At 32.9% G+C, this 22,724-nt stretch overlaps 2 protein-coding genes across 3 annotated transcripts in view; one reads left to right on the top strand and one right to left on the bottom strand.

Annotated features, from left to right (window-relative positions):
- Positions 1-22,724, bottom strand: part of LOC132703709 (rap guanine nucleotide exchange factor 4) — a 178,821-nt gene that overhangs the window by 70,716 nt on the left and 85,381 nt on the right. Inside the window, exon 4 of one of the 2 annotated variants that reach the window (XM_060673134.1) lies at positions 21,876-21,967. In XM_060673134.1, coding sequence (XP_060529117.1) covers positions 21,876-21,967 — 92 coding nt within the window. Of the gene's footprint in view, positions 1-6,369; positions 6,463-21,875; positions 21,968-22,724 lie in introns of those variants that run through there. The other variant, XM_060673135.1, reaches the window with a different exon arrangement.
- On the top strand, positions 1,620-3,157 carry LOC132703404 (uncharacterized). Its single transcript, XM_060672645.1, has 2 exons — positions 1,620-1,780; positions 2,712-3,157. Exons 1-2 carry the CDS (start codon positions 1,733-1,735, stop codon positions 3,075-3,077), a joined length of 414 nt encoding a protein of 137 aa, XP_060528628.1. The 5' UTR covers positions 1,620-1,732; the 3' UTR covers positions 3,078-3,157.

Below are 22,724 nucleotides of genomic sequence, written 5' to 3'. Positions count from 1 at the left end.
AAAACTGGACGTTCAAGAAAACTGAAGAAGAGTAGTTTGCTCTACAGTCCAATCAATTATATTGTATGGAGCCATGATATGGAACGGGACAACTTAAAAAAATGCTACAAAAATAAGCTATGCAAACTCCAAAGCCAAAACAAATGTATATACTGCACGTAGCAAAACACACTTTTTCGAGTGCGAAAGAACGAGAGTCATAGAGAAGGTAGAAATAATTACACCCAAAACCATAATTAAGAAAATTCTACAAAACAAAGAGAACTGAAATACAATCACCAGCTTCGCCGTGACCTTCGCCGCCAAAAGAAATGAAACTGACAGATCAGATAGAAGCGTAAACAGGTTGCAAAAAAGAAGAGGTAGTGAATGGAAGTAGTAAGAAAGGGCAAAAGGGAGGAAGGGGATTTTTTACTAGTAATGCTAGTTAGTTGGTAGGTATGGTGGATCCAGAGAATCCTACACTAGTAGGGAAGAGCACAATTACTTGGCGTCCATCAAGGATTTCCAAAAAAACAGCATATCGCTACGCAAGACTAGAAAACCTTCGTATTTGTCAAATCCAAGTTTGGTTGATTGTTGGTCTTTTAATAACTTTATAGCTGCTTACCAAGACCCTCATGAACCAAATGAATCCCTTTTGACTTTCCAAACAAAAAGACACAAATAAACTGGTTAAAAAAAAAACAAAACAAAAATAACTGATTAAGTAATATATTTAATACATATTTAGAGGAAATTGTAGGTACTGAGAAAGACAGGTAGTGAACAATATAGTAGATTTTCTTTAATTTTATCTGCATTTTAAAATTTTATTGCCCGAGATAAAATCTATCCGGATGCTACTTAAACTAACTAGACTAATACATTTCGTGCACAAGAAAACATACAATAATTCACACATTTGCAAGAAATTAAATTTGTAGAGCTCTATCATTTTAAGTATTTTATATTTAATTTTAAAAGGTCTTCACCAAATACTACGGTAAATAAAATTATAATGCCCTTAGAAACTGAATTGAAACTGCACTACTGCACTGGGCATCAGTACAAAAATTTAAAGTTTCTTATTTTTGAATACCCTATAGAATACGTGACTCAAGCAGGAAAAAAAATAGGAAATGGAAAATAATGCCATAAATTTCGTGAGCTGTCGGCAACGAAAAGCAAAATAAAAAAATCCACCCATAAATAATGGAATTTAATATCGGCGGTCTAGGAGAACAGGAATGTTATATTTTTCAAAACGACGTGCCTAGCCTTGGCTAACAGTGAAATTCGTATTTACAAAGTTGTATTTCATCTTTACCAACCGCAATGTTTTGAATATTAGATTGCGAAGAATTTTCGTACTTATATAATCGAAGTGAAAATTTTTGACCCAACTCGTATATATTTTTCCTAATAATTCGTTGTTATTGGAACGCTACTTGAGCAATTTATCAGTTGCCAACGCTCAATCTTAAAGTAGCGTCCGTGTAAACGTCATATGCGATATAAAGTACAGCGGATTTCCAGAAAAAATACGCATAGAAAAAAGGTGTACTAATTATTGTTTTTCATTAGTTGCGATAAAAGTTAATAACCGATTGATAAGTTTTTCCATGTGCGCAAGTAAGAAGTCAGTTTTTTTGTAATTGCCTCCACATGCCTGCCTGTTAGTGGCCAGACCTGCACGAAAGTTCGTCAAGATAAGAAAAACTTTATTTTGTTACAAACGAGAACATCCACAATGGCTAAGATTTTTATTAACATATTAGCACTTGCTGTTATTTTCCAGGTGAGATTTAGATTACAAGCTAATTTTTTACAAGAAAATTATAAGGATACAGTGAAACGTGCATTCGAATCATTTGTATCTGGTAATTACTTAACTTTTATGAGTTAATATGTGGTAGACATTTTGTGCAGCCTTACGAATTTCAGCTTCAGAAAATATATAATTAGCTACACCAGCTTCAAAATTATAAAAGAGTAATAAAAACGGATTAGAGAGTCCCGCAAAACCGCATTTTAATTAACAGGTTAGGGTTAATACCCTTTATATTAAGGGCTGTGTAATGAATAGTAAATTAAAATTAAACCATATATGTGTGGTTGCTAAAACGCATTACGCGTAATTTTTTGTGAGCGTAATTACTGATTAACTCTAATGTTTTGTTACTCTACTTCAATTATTGTATATAATGCAATATTTTCTTTAAAAGCTCTACCAATGTTGCATTTATGTTTTTCATTTTATTGATATAGACCGGGGGCGCTAAGTCTGAATCACAATCATCAATTTGAAGATCTGAGTAACTATAAAAATTTTCTATCGGTTTTTGTAAGAGCGAATCATTTTAAAATTACACTCTATTCATACAATATCAAACTTTAAGTTATGCTTGAAGAATGTGTAAATATCGTTTTTTTAACTAGAAAAATAAAAACGATATTGTCAAAAAAGACAATAGCGAGTTGTGGTTTTCACCATTTACTCCAGAAAAAATCAATCGAATATTTACATATCTTTCGGAAACATCAAAATCAAAATATGACGGATAGTTTAACGTTACTCTTTAAACGGTAAAGATGCAGGTGCCCCTAGCATTTTTATGATTTTCGCAAAGCAACGTGTACTGTTGTACTATCCACCCGAGTTGTACAAATCAAATCAAATACCCATTTCCAATTTTAACATCGACGAAAGTATCTTTTTTGATTTCTAGATTGCTTATGGAGACGATCACATTGAGAAATGTAAGCAAAAAATAATAGAGCAGGCAAACAATGTGAAACTCGGCCGTTTCCCGGCATGCTTCGATAAAGATAAACTGAAGGTGCTGAAAAATGACACGAAAACTTTGTCCCAATATTACGATCAATTACCGCCCGAGTGTAAGCGACCCACACCTCAGACCGTGTCTGGTTGTTACAAGCACTATCAGGACCTTCTGAGTTCCAAGTCGGACAACATCAAAACAACCATAGTCAGCGGTATTCATTCGCTTTTCGATGCGGTTCGTGGATGCGTGGACGACATCGTAGGCAAGTTCCAAAATTTGGACTCTTGGGTCCTCCAAGGTTGTCCGTGATGCAGTGTCGTATTTCCAGTGTCTTATTTCATTTTTAATAGCGAAAATTATAATTTGAAATAATATAAAATTTATCTACATATGGATTATTTTATTTACTGTTCTTCTTTTCAAAAGTTGAAAAACATATCGAAGCTGAGTACTATAAAAAATTGTGAGTTTGACGGCATGTTAATCATAAATTATACATGAAGATGTTTTATTTTTTCCCCCAAATTTGTATGTAATCCTTTGTAAGTGCCACTTAATTATCAGCTTGGTTTGCCACTTCGGATATTTCCAGTATTTTGCGGACGGGTTTAGGAGCAATCGGATATTTTCGGTGGGCTTTGGCTAGTAGGTCTTGATTTTTGCAGACATTAGATTTCTTTTAAAGAACTTTAACAATTTTTTTTACTGTGAAAGTGTCACCTTCACCATACTATTTTACAAAAATATACTTAAAAAGTAATGGTCGTAGGAAAAGTATCGTATACAACCCATTGATAAACTTTTTAGACTAACCAAAACTAGCTAAACTAAAATGTTATATGTGTTATATTTTTTCACAGTAAAAACAATTTTTAATGAATACACTTAATAACTTTTTTTAAAAATGTGAGTATATATATGTCATTACCCTACGATGGTCTGAAATATTTTGCTATTTGCGAGATTTTCCTTTTCAGGTCCTAAGAGTCAAAATGTTCTCATGTTTTTCTCGAAATTAGTTCAAAAGACATGCTTAATTTTGTGCGACCAAATGATTTCCTGAATTTTGGAATCTAAACTAACGACAATACAATTAAATTAAAACCCATTTTTCTATATTCCGTTAACACAACACCGCCTGAAAAAATTGGCCTAATTTGCCACGATTTTCGAAAAATCCACGTCATCTCGGAGTTTACTACTCAATTTAGAGTCCACTAACTCATTACTCAAGTAATACCATTTGCAATATCAGGTCGCTAAAATTCATCAATCATCTGAATGAATACATTTCTAAGCAACTTTCAGTCATCCAATCGTGTCAAGGTCGACATTAACAAACCCCAGCGCTGATGTTTACCATAAGGCATGAAATAATGAGTGCTTAGCTCGTTATTTCGGTATCAGATTTCTCTTGAGGCGAAACTTTGTATATTAGAGATTCGGATTAAGTGTGCGCGAATATTCATCATAAGCGGAACGGAAATTTCATCGGTTATTGAGTGTGCGAGTAAGACCTTAAATGTCACCGACAGTTCCGATATTATTACAGACGTGTTAAAATTATGAGAACCTTAATGTATCTTTTCTAATTCACTCAAAAAATTATTGCGTGTTTAGTATTGGTCAAATTATATTTGATTATTTTAGTTTTAGTATTTGTCTTGGACGCAAAAAATTGGCAAAAGTGAATGACGTAAGACCAGTCCCTCAGAACACTGACGTCAAAAAACTATCAGTGTTTAAAATCTATTAAAAACAGCAGATCGCAAATCGTCAATCGCTCATACTGAAGCTTTTCTATGATTCCATACACATTTAGTCATGATAAGATTAGGTCCCCTCCAGTGACATACCCACAATAATTAATTATAATTTAATTTCCAGCCCTTTTTCTTTTCTTGTTTAGTTGATTATTTATTGTTAATTAATAATACGCTATTTGTTAATTTAAAACTTTTCTTCTTTCAGTTGGTTCGGTAATTAAAAAAGTGACACTACTGAAAAAAATTGCGCCAATAAAATGTGTTGGGCAGTCTCTTAAATTTCGCAGAAGCTTATACCGTGATAAATTGTACTTTTGAAATGTGTAAACACTAAGAAAAAAAATGAAAGCTCGCGGTTTACTTGTTGATTTTATAAAACAAAAATTTAGTGCTTAAGCATTAAAAGTCGATTCAACATGATCCGTCCCTTCGTTGTACAAAATTCATTTCGTTCGGAACAAATTCTAATAAGAAACCGTTTTCCGACGAGATAAATTTCTGAGACGTAGTGTCTCTGTCAAAGGAATTGAATTGAAGCTCACCAGTTTGAAGAGCTTTGTTAAGGCCCCCACAGACGCTCAGTTTTTTAATACAGGCCGCCTGTGCAAACCTAGTTTGTGCAGGCATATCGGTGCGTTTGTGTGAACGTCCGACCGACTGCGCAGGCCGTTGGCCTGGCCTGAGCAAAATCAGACCGTGCTTGAATTTAGCCTGCGCAAACTTGGAAACCTGAGCGTGTGTGGACTCGTTCAGTTGATTTGTTCAGTTTTAAGGTTTATTTAGAATCCAAAACTAGTAAGCAACAAAATGACGAATATTAACAAACAGTTTTTAAGCGAATTTATTGAGGTATACAAAAGTTTACCATGTTTATGGAAAATAAAGGGCAAAGAATACAGGGACAGAAATAAAAAGTCCGCAGCCTATGATGTGTTGGTCGAAAAACTCAAGGAAGTTGATACGGGAGCAAATAGGGAAGCCGTGGTTAAAAAAATAGCTGTTAACCGCTCACGGCATAAAACTGATTGCCTCATGCATGTGTCTTGATTTTGTATTAAAGGAGAAACGAGTTTCAATAATTTCAAGTAGGTTGTCTCGTCCATTTTTAGGTAGTTAAACCAATCCTGCTTCCCAAGTTTCAAATGAGCAAGCAAATTAACATGGGAGTAATCATTTCTTTTGAGTAACCAATCTTTGGTCCATTTGCTTCTTTGAACCATCTTTTTTAGCTTTTTTTTTATTACACAGACAAGCACAATGTAATATAATGGCTTGTCTCGAGAGGCCATTTTCTTTTACTAAAAACCGTGCCAAAAGTAATGCGTGTGAATTTACCCAGTTGGCTGTATAGAAAGAATTGTGCTATAAAACTGCGTGTGTGTGGGACAGGCAATAGTACAGTTAAACTGCACAAATTGGCCTGCACAGTTGGCCTGTGATAAAAAACTGAGCGTCTGTGGGGGCCTTTAAGGAATAATTTCTAAAAGTTGGCTTTTATGAAAGTGATTTTTCCCCATCAAAAATTATATTAACCATCTTTTTAATAGTAATTTATTTACAAAACAATCGTTCAGTTCCAAAGTTAAATACAAATTAATAATACTTCAATAATAAGGGTGCGTGTAGAATATAAGAAACTCTTTGTGCTACTGATTTAAAAGAAGCGTAGGAAAAGTAAAGCTAATCAATTACAAAGTAAATATCACCATAATGTGTTTTGTATTTACGCAATTAACTTTGTCTACTGCCCACGCTTTGGAAAAATACCAGGTTGCTAGGTTAAGTATACGATCCCAACTATGGGTTTGCTTATTAACAATTGTTTACGTGCCTACCTGTTCATGTTTTAGTTTATACGACCGTTTCTTACAACGTCTAAATAAACAAGACATTTACGACAGCCAACAGAATAACGTCCGGCATTTTAAAAATACCCGCACAACGAACACATTCTAAGCAGACGTTAAACACGATAATGAAGTGATTTTGGAACCAAAACCGTGAATGAATACTTTGTTTGCCACGAGCAATTGATCAAATAGCGCCTTATCAGATAATATAAGGATATTGTGATAAAAGCAAATCAAACTGATATATTTATATATGGCGACCTAATGCTCGCGAAATCTCTCTTAAAGTTCACCAATAAGATATACATATAAATAGTGTTGTAAAGTTAAAATGAGTATAAATTGGAATTAACTTTCGTGTTTGGTGTTTTTCTAACACTATTCAAAAGAGATAAAATAATTGTATCATGGCACTTGGTACTTATATGTAGGTAGCTTAGGCCTAAAAAATTGAAATATGAACTGCAGTCGCCTCCAAAGACGCCAGTTAAGAGCAGTAGGAGCTTAATTTAGTGAGCGCGAGGAAACTATCCAAACTCTCCATGAAAGAGGTACTGTACTTTCTTGAGAGTACAAGGAAGGAGCGAAGATGCACGGGCATAATGGATAGAGTAATAATAATAATAATAATAATAATAATAATAATAATAATAATAATAATAATGATAACAATATATTGAGTTGTTTTAAATTATTGCACAAGGTTTAGGCAAAAATGCTTAATACAAACTAATATACACACGGCGAAGTCTAGCTTAAGACCTTGATCTCAGATATTTACAACATTAACCGAATATTAGAATAATAATGAAACAACAAGCTATAATAATAAGAACCTACAAATTCATTATTGGTAAAATACAGGACTTTTGTAATTCCAATAAATGGACCTTAATTTTTTTCCTAAATACTAGACCTGAGCTTGATTGAAAATATTTATTATAATTATTATGAAGCTTAATGCTGGGGCATATCCAGAATGTTTTTCATCCCTAGAGGAGTATTGTGAATTTCATATCAAAACACTAGACATTCTTTCAGGTAAGTTGGTAAAAATTAAAAATAATAATAATAATTTCGGGCCATTTTATAGTAAATATTTTTTCTGATATAGGGGCCAAACGTTCTCAAACCATAAACAAATCGAACACTGCTGTTCCGGATTTTTTATAATCTTAATTTATCGGCAATGATTAAGAATGGATAGTATAATGAAAGACTTTACTTTAAAATTACTTTACTTACTTTGGGACTTTAAAATTCAAAGTATATTTATTTGCATATAACGTTTTGAGGGATGTATAAGTCTGTTTACATAAATTCGAAATTTGGCAACTATATCTCAATTGACAATTAATTATCACTCTTAAGTTTTTCACTTCATTTGTAAATTTAAGATTTTCATTTTCCAATTGAATTTTAATATGATCACGCAAAAAATTATAGCTTCCAGGGCGAGCAAATAGCATAATTTATGTTTTTTTAGAATTTAGCTGAAAATTGTGTTTTTACTATACTGGGAAATCTTTTAAGTTAAAAACTAAGATTAGCAGTGTAAGTGTAACAGCGGGGGTGTCGTCATATGAATGAAGTTGACAAAATTTGACTTCCTTAGACATATGAAATGTGTACAAGAGATACAGAGGTCCCTGTGGCACTCCCGAAGTAGCGTTACCTAAATCTGATCTCTGATCTGAGTGCTTTAGTTTAGCGCACAATAACTCATGATCCACGCAGTCGAATGTCTTTGAAAAGTCAAGTAAGGCCAGTATCGTTGAAACATTATCTAAATTAATATGTTTTGAATGAAAACCTGACTGGTTTGATGAAACGCATGGCAGATGGAATAGGAAAGGGGTTTAGTTTTCCACTCCACATGTTCAATTCATAATCAAAAAATCGGATTGGTTGATTGCAGAAAATAAACCCAAAATTTTCAGAACAAAATTACATAAACAACTTTTTTCTACTATTTAGTTGAAAATATCCAATTATACACTAATCAAGCGTGTGGGAATTACCACTCGAAGACGCAAGTCATTTCAGGCGTTTCCGATAAAAGCGTCACAGGTTTAGGGAAGATTGAATGTCTTTCGTAGATTTAAACCATGGTATTTTGACATGTACCAGTTGTGACGGTCACGTCACAGGTATAATATACAGTCGCTCAAAACAGTCACCGCACACATAGTATTTTTTAACTTTTCTTTTAGTTTCTTTTTTGACTTACATTTACTGAGAAACATATTTCAAGTAAATATCGGCAATCTCATTAAGAGCAACAAAAATAAAATAAAAACCATTTGAGACACTTTATTTGAACGATAAAAAATAAGGCAGTTTTAGAAGCAAGAAACTATGACAAATAAGTCTCCATACACTTTAATAAATCACTATTCAGAACCGCAGGGAGAACCGTTAATTATCAATATTTTATCAAGTCAGCTTGTATAAAATTTCGCTTAAACAAATGAGTTATACTTGTTTATTTTTGACGCCATTTTTAAGTCAGTGGTTTTGAAGTAAAAGCAACACGAGCGCTAAAAATTGCGAAATTCCAATTGCGCTTCGAAAAGAAGAGTCTTCTGTTTTGAAAAAAAAATGGAATTAATTCTAAAACAAGCATTCCAAAACTTGCAGAGGAAATCCGGGAAGAGTTCTCAAAAAATGTTAGCTCTCAAACAATTAGAAACTGCTTGCATGGAGCAGTTATAACAGCGTTGCCATTAATTTCGGAAAAATCGAAAAAAACGTTTGGGATTTGCCCGAAAACACATTAACAAAACCAGGGAGTTTTGGAAAAACGTTATCTTTAGTGACGAAAGAAACATTAATCTTTTTGGGTCAGATGGTCGGGATAAAGTTTGGAGGGAAAAAAATACAGCTCCGAAAATCGAAAATGTCTGTCCTATGGTGAAGCATGGTGGAGGTAGTGTTTTATTGTGGGGGTGCATATCAGCTAATGGGACAGGAAATTTAGCTTTTATTGACGGAATCATAAACCTAACATCCTAAAGAATAATTTAAACGAAAGTGTTGAAAAACTTAACATTGAGGGGCGTTATTTATTCCAACAGGATAACGATCCTAAACACACTGCTGCGCTTGTACTATCCATACTATCCATAATGTCAGCCAAGAACTTCATACACCACCACAATCTCTGGATGTTAACCCCATAGGGCACCTGTGGGAAGAATTAAAGCGACAAGTGAAAATAAAACAAGTTACGAGTAAACAAGACCTCAAAAATAGGATAAGAGAAGAGTAGGAAAGAAGTTACAAGAAAGCTAGTTTTAAGTCTTCCAAAAAGATTAAATTTTACAAAATATTAGACTTTAAGAAACTTTTCAACTAAAACTAAAAAGTATGGTACGCAACACGTTGGCAAACTTCTTTATTTTTTTGCCTTCGACACTTATACCTAACGAAAAACTTTCTTTCATGTTTGTTTGGGCCTGCAGGCAAGCGCTCATTAAAAGTTTGATAGGCTGTTACTTATGTTGAAATTTGAATTCTTGGAGTTTTTTATCTTTCATTTCCGCACATTATGTGGATTTCTTTTTTGTTACCTGGTCCTGTAACCATACTGATAATGCTGCGGTATATACAAACTGACGTGGTAAAATGACACTTTCCGCACGCTAGATCGATATATAATTGCGTATTTTACAGAAAGGAGTGGCAAAAATTATTTAAATGAGGTAATTATTGATAACTCTAAATGACCTTCACACAAATTAAACGTCTAGTTCAAATTATGAGTCGTCGATGTAAATAAGTAATTAGGAGTAGAGAGTTATTTGTCTAATTTTTTGTAACAAAATGGAAGTGTTATGTTTGACAATAAATTTCGTATTTCATTAAAGTCAGATAAAAACTGATTTTTCTTTAAACATTTTGTACAAGATTAATACCTATATTTAAAAAAACGATGATTTAATTCACAATTAAAAAGAGTATATTCCAATCGAGTCCCAAATTTTGATGCGAAGTGTAGTTTGTAGAAACTTAAGAAATATGATAATTTGGAATACAGTATGTAATTATAATTCGATGGAGGACTAAATTTACTGCTTGATAGTGCTAAAAGTTACAGGCTGTCGCGTAAAAAAAGTGTCGAAATTAAAGTTATGACCATTTTTTAAGACACTCATTATGATGGTCAGCTTAAAAAATTACAACTGTCAACCACAGTATTTTTTGTTACATATTGAAAAAAATAATGATAAAATATTGAAGTGTTTTACAGCTATTTTCGCTTCATAAACTATTTGTAATAATATGACTATTATATGTATTATTATACACGCCAGTCACGTGAAAATGCTTAATATTTTCTGGTGTCCCAGATTATTCCTCCTTTATTCACATCCAATTCGAAAAACGTCAATCTCAAATAGACCGACGGAGAAGCTTATTTTCCCATGTAAACGAATTTCGTACGTATCGATATTGTGTACGCTTCCGGTTCGTAGAATATAGAAATCCGTCGTATTCCACGTTAAAAGTTATAAAACTCCGGGCGCCATATAGAAATCGCTGAACATTCATCGAGTCCGATATTACGGCGCCCTCAAATCAGATTGATATTAAAGTTTTTGTAATTGAAATTGCAAAATTGCTAAAAATTGAATTTATTTCGTCAGTTTGAAATGGCAATAACAAGACGGTTTGTTCATGATGATGGTTTCAGAAAAAAAACTGCTCGCATCAATTGGCACAACAAGAACCTTCTTTCCGATGTTCCAGATTGAAGACACAATATCGAAGCGGCCCCATAAACCCTAATATTTCCGGGTGACACCGATCATATTATAAACGCATATGCAGTTTGCCGTTTTTTTTTCTGAATACATTTTAAAAAATCAAAAATAGAGGGAAAATACTTTTTTCTAATATCTAATCTATCAAATTTATTGTCATAGTCTGTAAGTTTAAAATGCTTGTTGCAAATAACAGTCGAAGCTGTAAACTCAGTAAATAAATAATAGCTTATTAATCAATTGTGTAAAGAGACACATCGCTAAAAGTACCTGTGAAACGATATACCGCTTTCATTATTACTTCTATTAATACGCAAGAGGCTACCCCACGTTAAAACAAAAGGGACAAAATATATATTAATTTTAATCCAACAAAACAGACCCATTTCATATCTGTATCAGTAATCTTACACATACACGAAAAACTTCTTTTTAGAGTTGAATTGCCATTCCGAGCTGTCAGAGTATTTAAATATACTTACTAAAATACACACTCTTTAAATTTTTACTTTCGCAGGTCTAGATGTAGACTAGAGATAATGACCACAATGTTTAATGAAGATTTTCTTCCAAATAAACGGTGTGACAACCATATAGTCAATCATCGGCCGCATATATCCTCTTCGGCAGTCAAGCAGAGTTTGCTACAAAAGTTTATTCCTGCACCCTCTTACCCGTATATAGGGACATCGAAAGTCACGTGCCCGTGTCCCAAATCTAATTATAGATTACAGAACTTCGTAATGTCAGAAATTGTTTCTAAATCGTATTAAAAAGTTCTTTTTTGCTCAGCATGGATTAAGATGTCAGATAAGTAAGCGTTATATAAAGATTCTTTCTTTAATAATGGTTTATGTAATTGTAATTGCACGGAAAACGAACAAATCAATTCAAATGACGTAACGATAGAAAATGGAAACTTTGATATTATCCAAATATTAAGAAAAAGATTTATCCAAAAATTGGTTTTCTTTGATTGTGCCTGTAAACAAAGTAGCAAGATGAATTATAAATGGAACTTAACACTATTTTCGAGAAGGTCAGTTATATAACAAAAGTTAGTGGTAATGGTAACAACCTAAACCAACTGAACGACATTTTGATCCTCTTTTGGTTTGTTTGAGTGGTTACGTAACAGCCGAGCTGCATACACAGAATTTCTTAATCCCGTTTTTAACTTTTTAGTGTATAGACCGGGGCCTGTTTTTTCAAATTAATTATAACAAGCTGAATTTTTCTGTCTAGCTTCGTTCCTACGAGACGCCCAACTTTTTCCTCTACGAAAATGTTCGTTCGTAATAGCTAAGAGATTGGGCAGGTGCAAAATACGTTGATTTGGTGATAATCACGAATTAATAATAATAAATCATAAATATAAATAAATAATTAATATTAAACGACAATTGTCCTACAAAAAAAGACGATATGTTCATTGTTGTCCCCCAACCCATTCGTGTCCCATTTACTGGGGCATACGAATTTATCACTAACCAGCTAAATTTTATACCTAAACTTAATTAATAGCTTAACTTAACTAATAATCGTACAATTAAGTAGTTATATTGTCCTACAAGTTACATTATAGGTCTCCTCAGTCCTGCATGTGAAAATTGTTGATTCCATAGTGGCACTTTTTATATTACTAACTGTAGGTGTCCTACAAAAAAAAATGATGTGATCATTGTTGTTCCCCAACCGAATCATGTACCATTTACTGGAGCATACGAATTTATCACTAACCAGCTAATTTTGATATCCAAATTTAATTAATAATCGTACAATTAAGTGGTTATATTGTCCTACAAGTTACATAATGGGTCTTCTCAGATCTACATTTTTTTATTACTAAGTATAAGACACAAAAGAAAAAATTATAATTTAGCATATTTTACGCCCAAATAAAATAATGTCCTGTAAAAAAAATTGATATTTATCACTAGTCCGATTATTATAAATTTGTTAATCATCCGCCCAGCGAATACTTTATTCATTTATACATATACACATCATTTTCGGTATATCGATATTGGTACACGCATAAATAAATTTTAATTAAAATTTTTGAAAACAAAAAAATTGTGTTAATGATAATTATCTATAAAAATAGTTGGAATAAGTTGAACTAAAAAAAATTTTTTCCCTCCATCTTCGATAGCCTATTCCGATAGGTGAATCGATAAACGAATATACGGGTGGGTGGGTGTATAAAAATTAGCCGGTTAGCAATAAATGCGTAAGTCCCAGTAAATGGTACGTGATTCGGTTGTTTTATTTGGGCGTAAAATATGCTAAACTATAATTCTGAAATTTTTGAAATGTAGATCTGAGAAGACCTATTATGTAACTTGTACTTGTACTTGTATATAACCATGTAATTATACGGTTATTAATGAAGCCTAGCCTATTTGTCGTGATCTCGAAAAATAAAATGCGTTGCTAGCTGACATACAATTTTAAGATTTAGTATTTAGAAGCACTCCGTCTACCTATTTTTGAAAAGCCTTACATTCTTTAAAAAAGCAGGATCTAATAACGAATTCGCCTAACTTCCCTTTTATTAGCTGTTTCTTGAGTACTCTGAGAAAAACCATTCCCGCTTCTTTGCGATTTTCTTAATTTTTTTTGTGGCAAACTGAAAGTTTAATCTCATTATGCTCGAACGAGGGGTAAACGGGTTTTTTAACCCTTTATTAACCGATATTAAAGATTCAGAAGTTTTTAAAGTTTCCGTCGTACAAGAAAAACATTTTTTTCGAAGCCTTTATGCGCTGTTATTAGTTTCTAACCAACGGTTTTTTCTGATGATTTAAATATTTTACATATTGCAATTTAAATGTTCATTATAAGAAAGGGGTTACGTAGTGGGACAATTATCAATTGACCTATTATTGTATTAAATTGGTGTTGACATTGAGAATTTTAAAGCTGCAGCAGATGCAAAAATCACAGAGTTTGAAAATAGTTATAAAAGAGGATAGGAAGAGAAGACAAAGATCGTAAACCAAAAAAAATGCTTTTAATATTGGGTGTATTTATTTTACAGCCGTTTATTCTAAGATTCCATTTTCGAATACTGTTTATATTAAAAAGACATAATATCATTTCATCATCTAAAAAGAAAAACGAGCTTTTTAGTATCACCCATCTTTCCTTCAAATGCTTATATATTTTTTCGTATAATGTTTTATTCATTTTTGTTAACGTAACGTTAAGCCGGACAACTCAGAATGTAATTTGAGCTGGAGTGATCCTTAAACATTTTCACGACAATAGCTTCATTTCGGACATTATTTGTCCACCCACGAATCTTATCAAAAGAGATTGCAACCCCAAGGTCTATAAATCAATTAGGGACAAATTAAATTTAATGGAAGACAACTTAAACCTCTGATTTTCCAAATAGGAAACTTCCGAAACTTAGCTGTCATCTCAATTCCATTTAACCGCTTACAATTTCTATAAAAATGTTTCCGGTTGTTCTCTCTGATTTATTTACAAAACGATTTAAGGAAGATTCCCACAGTTATCGTTTTCCTGGTTCCTTCATTGCTTTGACAGCGAACACTCCATCCTCCACTTTGATTGATATAATCGATCTGAATTCAAGAATGATTTTAAAATTTTAGACATTTGCCAGCGCCTCTCATGTATAAATTTGCAAATACGCGATTTCTATTGTTCAAGCTTATATTAGGCATTACAAAGTCAAAATGTCATGGGAATTACCCCGGCAGAGTATATTATTTTAGAGGGTTCAAGGAGGATTAAATTAAACCTGGAGCTTACGGCTTTACTTGGTGGGAATTCCGACATTCATTTCCCATCAGCTCCGGAGAAGCATCTATAATTCCCGAACTAATCTTTAAAGGGGGTTCATCTCCAAAATATACGAGTCAACAACGTCGTCAGTTCGCGTACGGGCGAGCAAAAATTGTATTTGCTAGAAGGTAGGTCCTTTGTCTCCATAGTCCATACTTTTTTGCCTATAAGTTTATAATTGACATTGACTAAAGCTGAAAATATTTTTTGTAGCAAAGTACATTTGACATGCCGTTCCTATGAATTTTATATAATAATTTTGAACTTACCTACTGAGTAGTTCTAAATATAAAATTGACTTGTCGGAAAGGATAGTAAAACTCACATATCCCTTAACCGATTCTAATAATTTCGAAATATTACGGCTTCAGTATATAGAAATTCTTAGATCGCAAATAATTTCAACATAGAATTTTTTGAAAATACGGAAATTGATAAACTAGAATTTTGCTGTAATCGAGTATAACATTTAGGATACTAAAATTCAAAAAGGCAAAAGTTTTCAAGGGTTATATGTATCGCTTTCTCCAATCCCTATTCTATTTATAGGCGTGGTAAACGAAATCTTGACGTCTGTACGTTTGCAGATGCTCCCAATAAAATATAAGAGGTCTATCAATTTGTTTTTGTGGGGCTCTAGTACCTCTATAACAAAAGTTCATATAAACAGAAGCCAACAAGTTGAATTTTCGAGATATAGCATTGATGGAATTTTAAAACAAATTTCGACTTTTATTTATGTCTCTGGAACTATAAAGATAGATCAACAAATTCTTTTTTGTGGGAAAATGGGAATTTCATTCATTTCTATAATAGAGTAGTTAATTAAAAATAACATTTTTATTTATAAATCCGGAATATTTTGTTGAGACTTCGTATGTACAATTCTCCTGTCGAGTTACACTTTTTTTATACCAATGGTAGAGGTACATAATGCATAATATTATTATTAGCATTATTAATTTTTAAGAGTTGACAAGTAAAAACTATTTAATGGCATTAGGTAAATTTGTGTGTCTCTACTTAAGTTAAATTTATTGTTAAATTAAACAGTAATTATGTTTTTCAAACTATGATTATTATTTTTGTTTATATCAATTCTTTAATGTCAGGAATTATAAATAAAAATGGATAACTATTTTTAACATTTATTGTTGTCTCGATAAACTAGGATAACCTGATACAATCCATATTGGATTTATATGTTTCCCAACAGAATAAACGCATCAAATGTATTCCGAGGATTGTCTGTAAATCGGAATTGCTCAAAAGCGTTTATTGTTTGCCGAGTAATACAGTCGACGAGAATAATTTATTTGTACAGACCAACAACAAGGAAGCTCTTGTGAACCTCTTTATACCGCCCGGTGACTGATAATTACAAATTATAAATTGACACAATAACCGCGAAGAACAGACAATGTATCTTTTTGTTTCTCAATATTTTATTATTATATATTATTGTTATTTATAACCAGTTAAAGGTGGAAAGATGAGTTTGTCGCAAAAGTGTGCTACTTTTTCGTGAAATGTAAGCGGCCTTGGGAGGACGTCAAAACCACAAAAATTGTTCAACCAAACGAATATTGAAGTCTTTTTAATATGCTTTAATATTTTCAATCGAATAAAAATATTAAGAATGCTTTGAGGTTTTCATACACTATATTTTGGAAAAGTCCACATTATTATCAAACAAGATAAATAATAACATATAGAGTAATCCATGAAAAAACCTTTGAAATATGACCTTGCATAATTACCCCGTAATTCAAGGTGTGCAAATGGGTAGTATAAATTTGCAGTAGAGAATTGTTTTTCTCTAGGATACAAGGAGAGCCGCATTTTGTCATTCTTATGCTAAGGTCACATAGCGCGTTATACTGAATATGCTATAGACGATATGTTGACAAAGTATGCGATATTGGCAAATATCCGAGGCCACATCGAAAGATCACGTAGCTTCAGTTGCATTCGAGGACGTTAACAAGCAGGATGAAAAATATGATATTGCAAATGGTGAAGAAGATTATTTTTATTTGTACAATTGTGTAAAAATACACGTAAAAGGAAGCTGATCCGTCAGATCACCACGATGAAGGAATAGATCATGGAAAAACGTGAGCGAGTTTTCAAAATAGAGTCAAACATATGGCGACGTATCTTACGTCTGGATAAGTTTAAAATACTGACGCCTATCACTTTTTACAATGCATCTGGATTCCTCCAGCGTCGGTCTTTGCTGAATCGAACTTGCTCACGTTTCGCCAATCGTCCTGTTGGCTTGCCCAGAGCTTGACTGAAACTAAACACCGTCTCGGAGAACTGATTCCTATATTGCTGACAGGAAGAAGAGACCTGAGTGGCGGTAAAGATTGTTAGGTTGTTTATAGGTTTCTATAGAATCTCGGATTTTTCGTTGGTTACATGCAAGAATTTTAGTTTTATCAAATAAAATTTAATGTCCGGTTTCGTAATTGTGTTCGGCAACAACCGCATATGTATGGAATATTGTAAACTCCTGACATCTCAAATGGAATTTTGTCTGTGATGGACCGAAGATGTTGAGAGATTTTTGGACAAGTGGTAAATCTGTGACCACAGTGGCAAGTGTAGGATTGCTTTCGGCCTCATTGCTATTGGAACGCTGTGGTGAAGTGTATTTTTTGATAGAACGCTTAATATTTTTAATGTGCAAATTATTAGACAAAAAAGCAGAGGTAGGGTGTTTTAATTCTGGGTTCAGTGCCTTTGCCTAGAAACAAGAGAGTTGATAACCGATGATTTTTCGACCAGATGGTGATGCATTAAGGTATCGGTCCTGTGTGTCCTTTTCTATAAACACAATGATTCAATGTCAGGCCTGATTTTCTATTGATAAGAAAATCTAAGAATGGAAGGTTATTATTAATTTCCAACTCAATGGTAAAACGTATGTTAGGGTGTATAGGGTTTAAATGTCTAAAAAATCTACTAGGGTTTCTTGACCATGAGGCCAAATAGAAGTATTATCGACGTAGCGTTTCCGTAATTTTGGTTTTAGATGAAAGGTTTCGAGAGCTTTCTTCTCAAAGTCTTCCATAAATATTTTCGCGATGACTGGTGATAGTGGAGAACCCATAGTTGTTGCTGACGTTTGTTCAAAAATTTGACAGCAAACAACCTAATAAATAATCTTAACCGCGACTCAGGTCTCTACCTGTCCGAGATGGTGTTTATGCCCCTCATTTAGCTCCGCCCCCCTCAAACAATACAGAGTAAAATGCGAGCCAGTTTCAGTCAAGCTCTGAAGAAGCCAACAGGATGACTGGTGAAACGTCAGCAACTTCGACTCAGCAAAAACCGACGCAGGAGGAATCCAGAAGTTTTGTACAAAGTATTGCAGTAGCCTGTGGAAGTTTCTTTGAAAAAAAATGATGCCTATTTTTGGAATGTACTGAAAATATAGCGAATATAGCGCTCTGTGTGGACTCCCGCATTAATAAGTACTGTATTCTATGGCACACCGTATAATCATCATCTGATTCCTAGGTACTCAAAATTATCCAATAAGACACAGTTAACTCTTTTATAAAAACGGCACTAAAAGCCCGTCCCGATCCTTTCTTCAAATTTTATATTTTCTTTTACCGGCACCTTTTGTCACTTATTTGCGCCAATAAATTTGTTTCGCTTGCTTTTGGTATATAAAGTTTGGACGCACCTTAAGGAAGAAACAGCGGTGATGAAAAAAAACGCGTGGTGGTGGGGTGGAACGTGTTTGATTCCAAGTAGAGTAAAGTAACCGTCTTTTAAAAAAAGTCAATAAATCTACCCCCACGGCGTATCGCAAAATTTGAAATCTCTTTTTACGCCAGATTACCTTGCTCGGAGTTTGTGCGGGGATTAGGAATGCTTCGCTAGATTCCTTTGTTACCTGAGCCGGAGGAATAAAATAAAATAACGAAGTGGGAATAAAATTGGGTACAAAATGAACAAAACCGGTGAAAAATGCTTTGCTAATGCGGATTCGTAAGACGAGACTTGCAGAATTTCTCGTAACGACTCAATTCGTGAAGAAAACCCAAACCACAAAGCTTACCGTCAAAGGAATCGTTTCACGTAAATATAACTGGGAAGAAAACATAAATGTAAATGTAATGTAAATGTAATGTAAATGTAATGTAAATGTAATGTAAATGTAATGTAAATGTAATGTAAATGTAATGTAAATGTAATGTAAATGTAATGTAAATGTAATGTAAATGTAATGTAAATGTAATGTAAATGTAATGTAAATGTAATGTAAATGTAATATGTCATATTACGATAATTTAGTCATGATTTTAACAATTTAGATAGGAAATATAATATACAAATGCGCGAGCAAAACACAATTTCATTGTGCGAATACTCTCGGGAAACTTTATGTTCCGGAATGGAATATTAAAGGGTACATCATGAGCCACTAATGCCGTTTTGTAATAAAATTCGACGAAACTAGAGCTGACAATACAAAATTAAACTCGGCAGGAAGCTTTGGTCGCTTTTAGACTATTATTAGTTTTTGACTCAAGCAAAAAATAAAACTTCTGCTGCGAATAATCTGTTTGTGTGCGGGAAATGCTTCAAAGTTTCGTTTGTGATTATTAGTTTGCTTTCGCCTGAAACAGTTTCCACCTTGACAATCGAGTTGTTGAGAGTAAAATTGAGACAAAATTAGTAGCAAAGTTCTCTCTAAAAAAACAAATAACGGAACAAACAATATTAAGCCCGATATTTTTTAACCTCAATATTTCCTTTATATTGGTACAAAAATCTTAGAGGGTTCGCTTCATATGGGAACATTTTTTCTGAATGAGCTTTAACCTACTTTGATCCTGAGGATGGGTTAAATTAATGGTATATTATGCAACAAGTGCGGTAAACGGCATTTGACTCACGAGTTTTTTTGACACGAGCGGAGCGAGTGTTTAATAAACGGGTGATTTGAAAAGTTTATCGAACGTGTTGCATATTATGCTTTTTGCTACGACCGTGAGCTTTTGGGTACATTTTCGCAAAACAACACATTCACTGACATGACCGTCAGTCAGAAATATCTCCGAAAACATCCGATTGCTTCCAAAACCCTGCGGGAAAATCCCGGAAATGTCCGAAGTGGGAAACGAAACTGACGTGGTAAAGTCACGTTTCCCGGACGCTAGATCGGTGTGTAATTAGGTATTTCACAGTCGGGAGTAGAAACAAGTTAACTAATTTATAAAAGTTTTTAAATGAGATCCCCATTGCTGAAAAAGTTGACATTTTTTACAAAAAATATAAAAAACATTTTGTTTTCACGTTTGAACAATGAACCAGAATTGGTGGAGCGTGTTTCTAGAACTTAATCTTACACATTCGATTTCAAAGAAAATTTTCAAATGCACCAATAGAAATCGTCAAAGTTGATGCACATAAAGTTTGATAGATTTTATTACACTTCGATGAGGCAACCTAATTATTATTTTTTTTAAAATTTTATTAACATCGATTAAAGTTTATTTCATTTTAAAATGTTAAACCGTTGGCGACTTCTATAGGTGCATTTCAAGATTCAGTGGTTTAGATATATAATTTTAAAGGGAAAACCTTTACTAAAGAATTTAATGTACAAGAGCAAACTTGGAAAATCGTAAAAAAAAAAAAATTTATCCGATTTTTTGAAAACCGGTACATTTGTAGAAAACTAAAATAGAAACAATTTTTTGAAATACATTTCTTTTAATGTTTTCAAAATTTGCCTAATTTTAAACTATATCTTTATTTTTAAAAAAATCAAGTTTCACAGATACATATACTTTCGTAGATTGGTTTAGTTGTTATTTTTGATTAAGTCTGCTAAGAAAATCTAACACACGAATGTGCTTATTTTAATTTTTTATTTTAAAACTAATTAGTTGAATCACTTTCAAACGACGCACATTTACTAATATAGATTAATAATAGATTATTTAATAAATAATTATATTGTTAAAAATTATTTTTCTAATTACCATGACATTACTTGAAAACGATATGTTTGCCATCTGATCCGAGCATAGCACAGCATAGAAAAAGTTGTGATTCTTAATATTCTGATCAACAACTGTACAATAGAACCTAATTGTTTTGTTAGTTTAGGTAATTGTTACCTAGTTTCTGTTGCGGTTTTTTTGTAGATACGTAGATTAAAAGCATTATATCGTATTTTTAATTGAAATAATTAAACATGATTGGTACTAAAATAGATTTTATTTTTATTTAATTACACATATATCTTAAGATTTTATTTTATTTTATTTCTTATATATAAATTACAGCTGTGGGTTCCGAATGTTTATAAAAATGTTAGTCGGACCTGAAATATAACTTAAAAAAGACAATTAACAATCGTATATTTTCCTAACTTGAGTTCAGTTAAAACCAAAGAGTTTTATGTTCGCCGTTATTACCGCCTAAATTACCATAACCATGTTGGACCTATCAAAAATTGATGATCTTTTATGTAGAGAATAACCACCTTTTTAAAACAAGCTTACTTTAAGTATTACTTTTACTACATTCTACTACTTCTACTATTTCTAACCTACGCTACGTTGGCGTGTTAGATGTTGCCGATTATTGATCTATTCTTCACAATAATCCATCACCAGGTGTTATGTTCAATAATATCGTAACCAAAACTACTCAAATGTAGAATTTTTAGTTTTTTTTTTTTTCTCGACAAAAGGCAATTTGTGATAAAAATAATAATTCTTAGGGACCATCAATTTAATGAACGTAAACTTCAACCAAAAAAACTTTTATAATTAATTAAAATATTTTTTGCGTTTAATGTAAACAAGGTTCGAGCAATCGTTTTTTTTTTTCGCGTACGCAATAATTAAATGAAATACAACGCGAACAAACCTTTGAATCCGTTTCTGGTTGGGCGACTCTCACTTCGAGCGTCCCTGACAACACGGCGTACCAACATTTGCCGGTATCGCCCTGGCGAAAAACTGAAATAATAAAAAAACATTGATCAACACGCGTATTAAAACGCTAACGGGCAGAAAACAAACAAACGGTCAAATTACCCGCAAGTCAAATACCATATCAGCGATTTATTACTTCCCTATATATGCGAGAGCGTTTGTAACGGTTTGTGAAACATCGATGAAATAAAAGGTTTTAACTGTCATAGACATATTCGAGTATGTGTTCATTATGGCTTTGTATATGCTACGAAACGATGAAAATTTGGTTCAGTTTATTAGTAATTCAGATGATATTTTAGCCTGTAGCATCGAGGCCGATTTCGTAGACTCAATCGCATTCAAAAAATGGTGCGATACAATTCTAATAACACAATACAGCAGCATTTAAGATAACAAATACGATTACAAATTAACATCTAACACATTTATGACTGCAATGGTTTCCGAGGTCGTCAAGGTATTATGAGATTTGTTGCATAATATGCTTAATTGATTCGAAATATACAATTAGAAAATTGCAGGCTGTTTTTGCGATTTTAATCTATTAAAATTCTTTGCCATTGAGGGGTATTCTGAATGTTATTGAAAAATGGAGGGGACATTCTCAATTCATTTTTTTACGATTTCTCTTTCCCTTTTTTGTTTTAAAACTTACAAAAAAATATTCACAATTTTTAGGCAATATTTAAATGGTCGGAATTAGCATTAACAATATTGTATTTTGATTGTGACATAAGTTATATTTAGTAAATAGGGTGTTTTTCCTCTTTTCCATATT

Source organism: Cylas formicarius, unplaced genomic scaffold (assembly GCF_029955315.1).
Source record: "Cylas formicarius isolate icCylForm1 unplaced genomic scaffold, icCylForm1.1 PGA_scaffold_6__28_contigs__length_40554024, whole genome shotgun sequence".
In the NCBI taxonomy this organism is placed as follows: Eukaryota; Metazoa; Arthropoda; class Insecta; order Coleoptera; family Brentidae; genus Cylas; species Cylas formicarius.
This window is presented reverse-complemented; position numbering and strand designations above follow the sequence as displayed.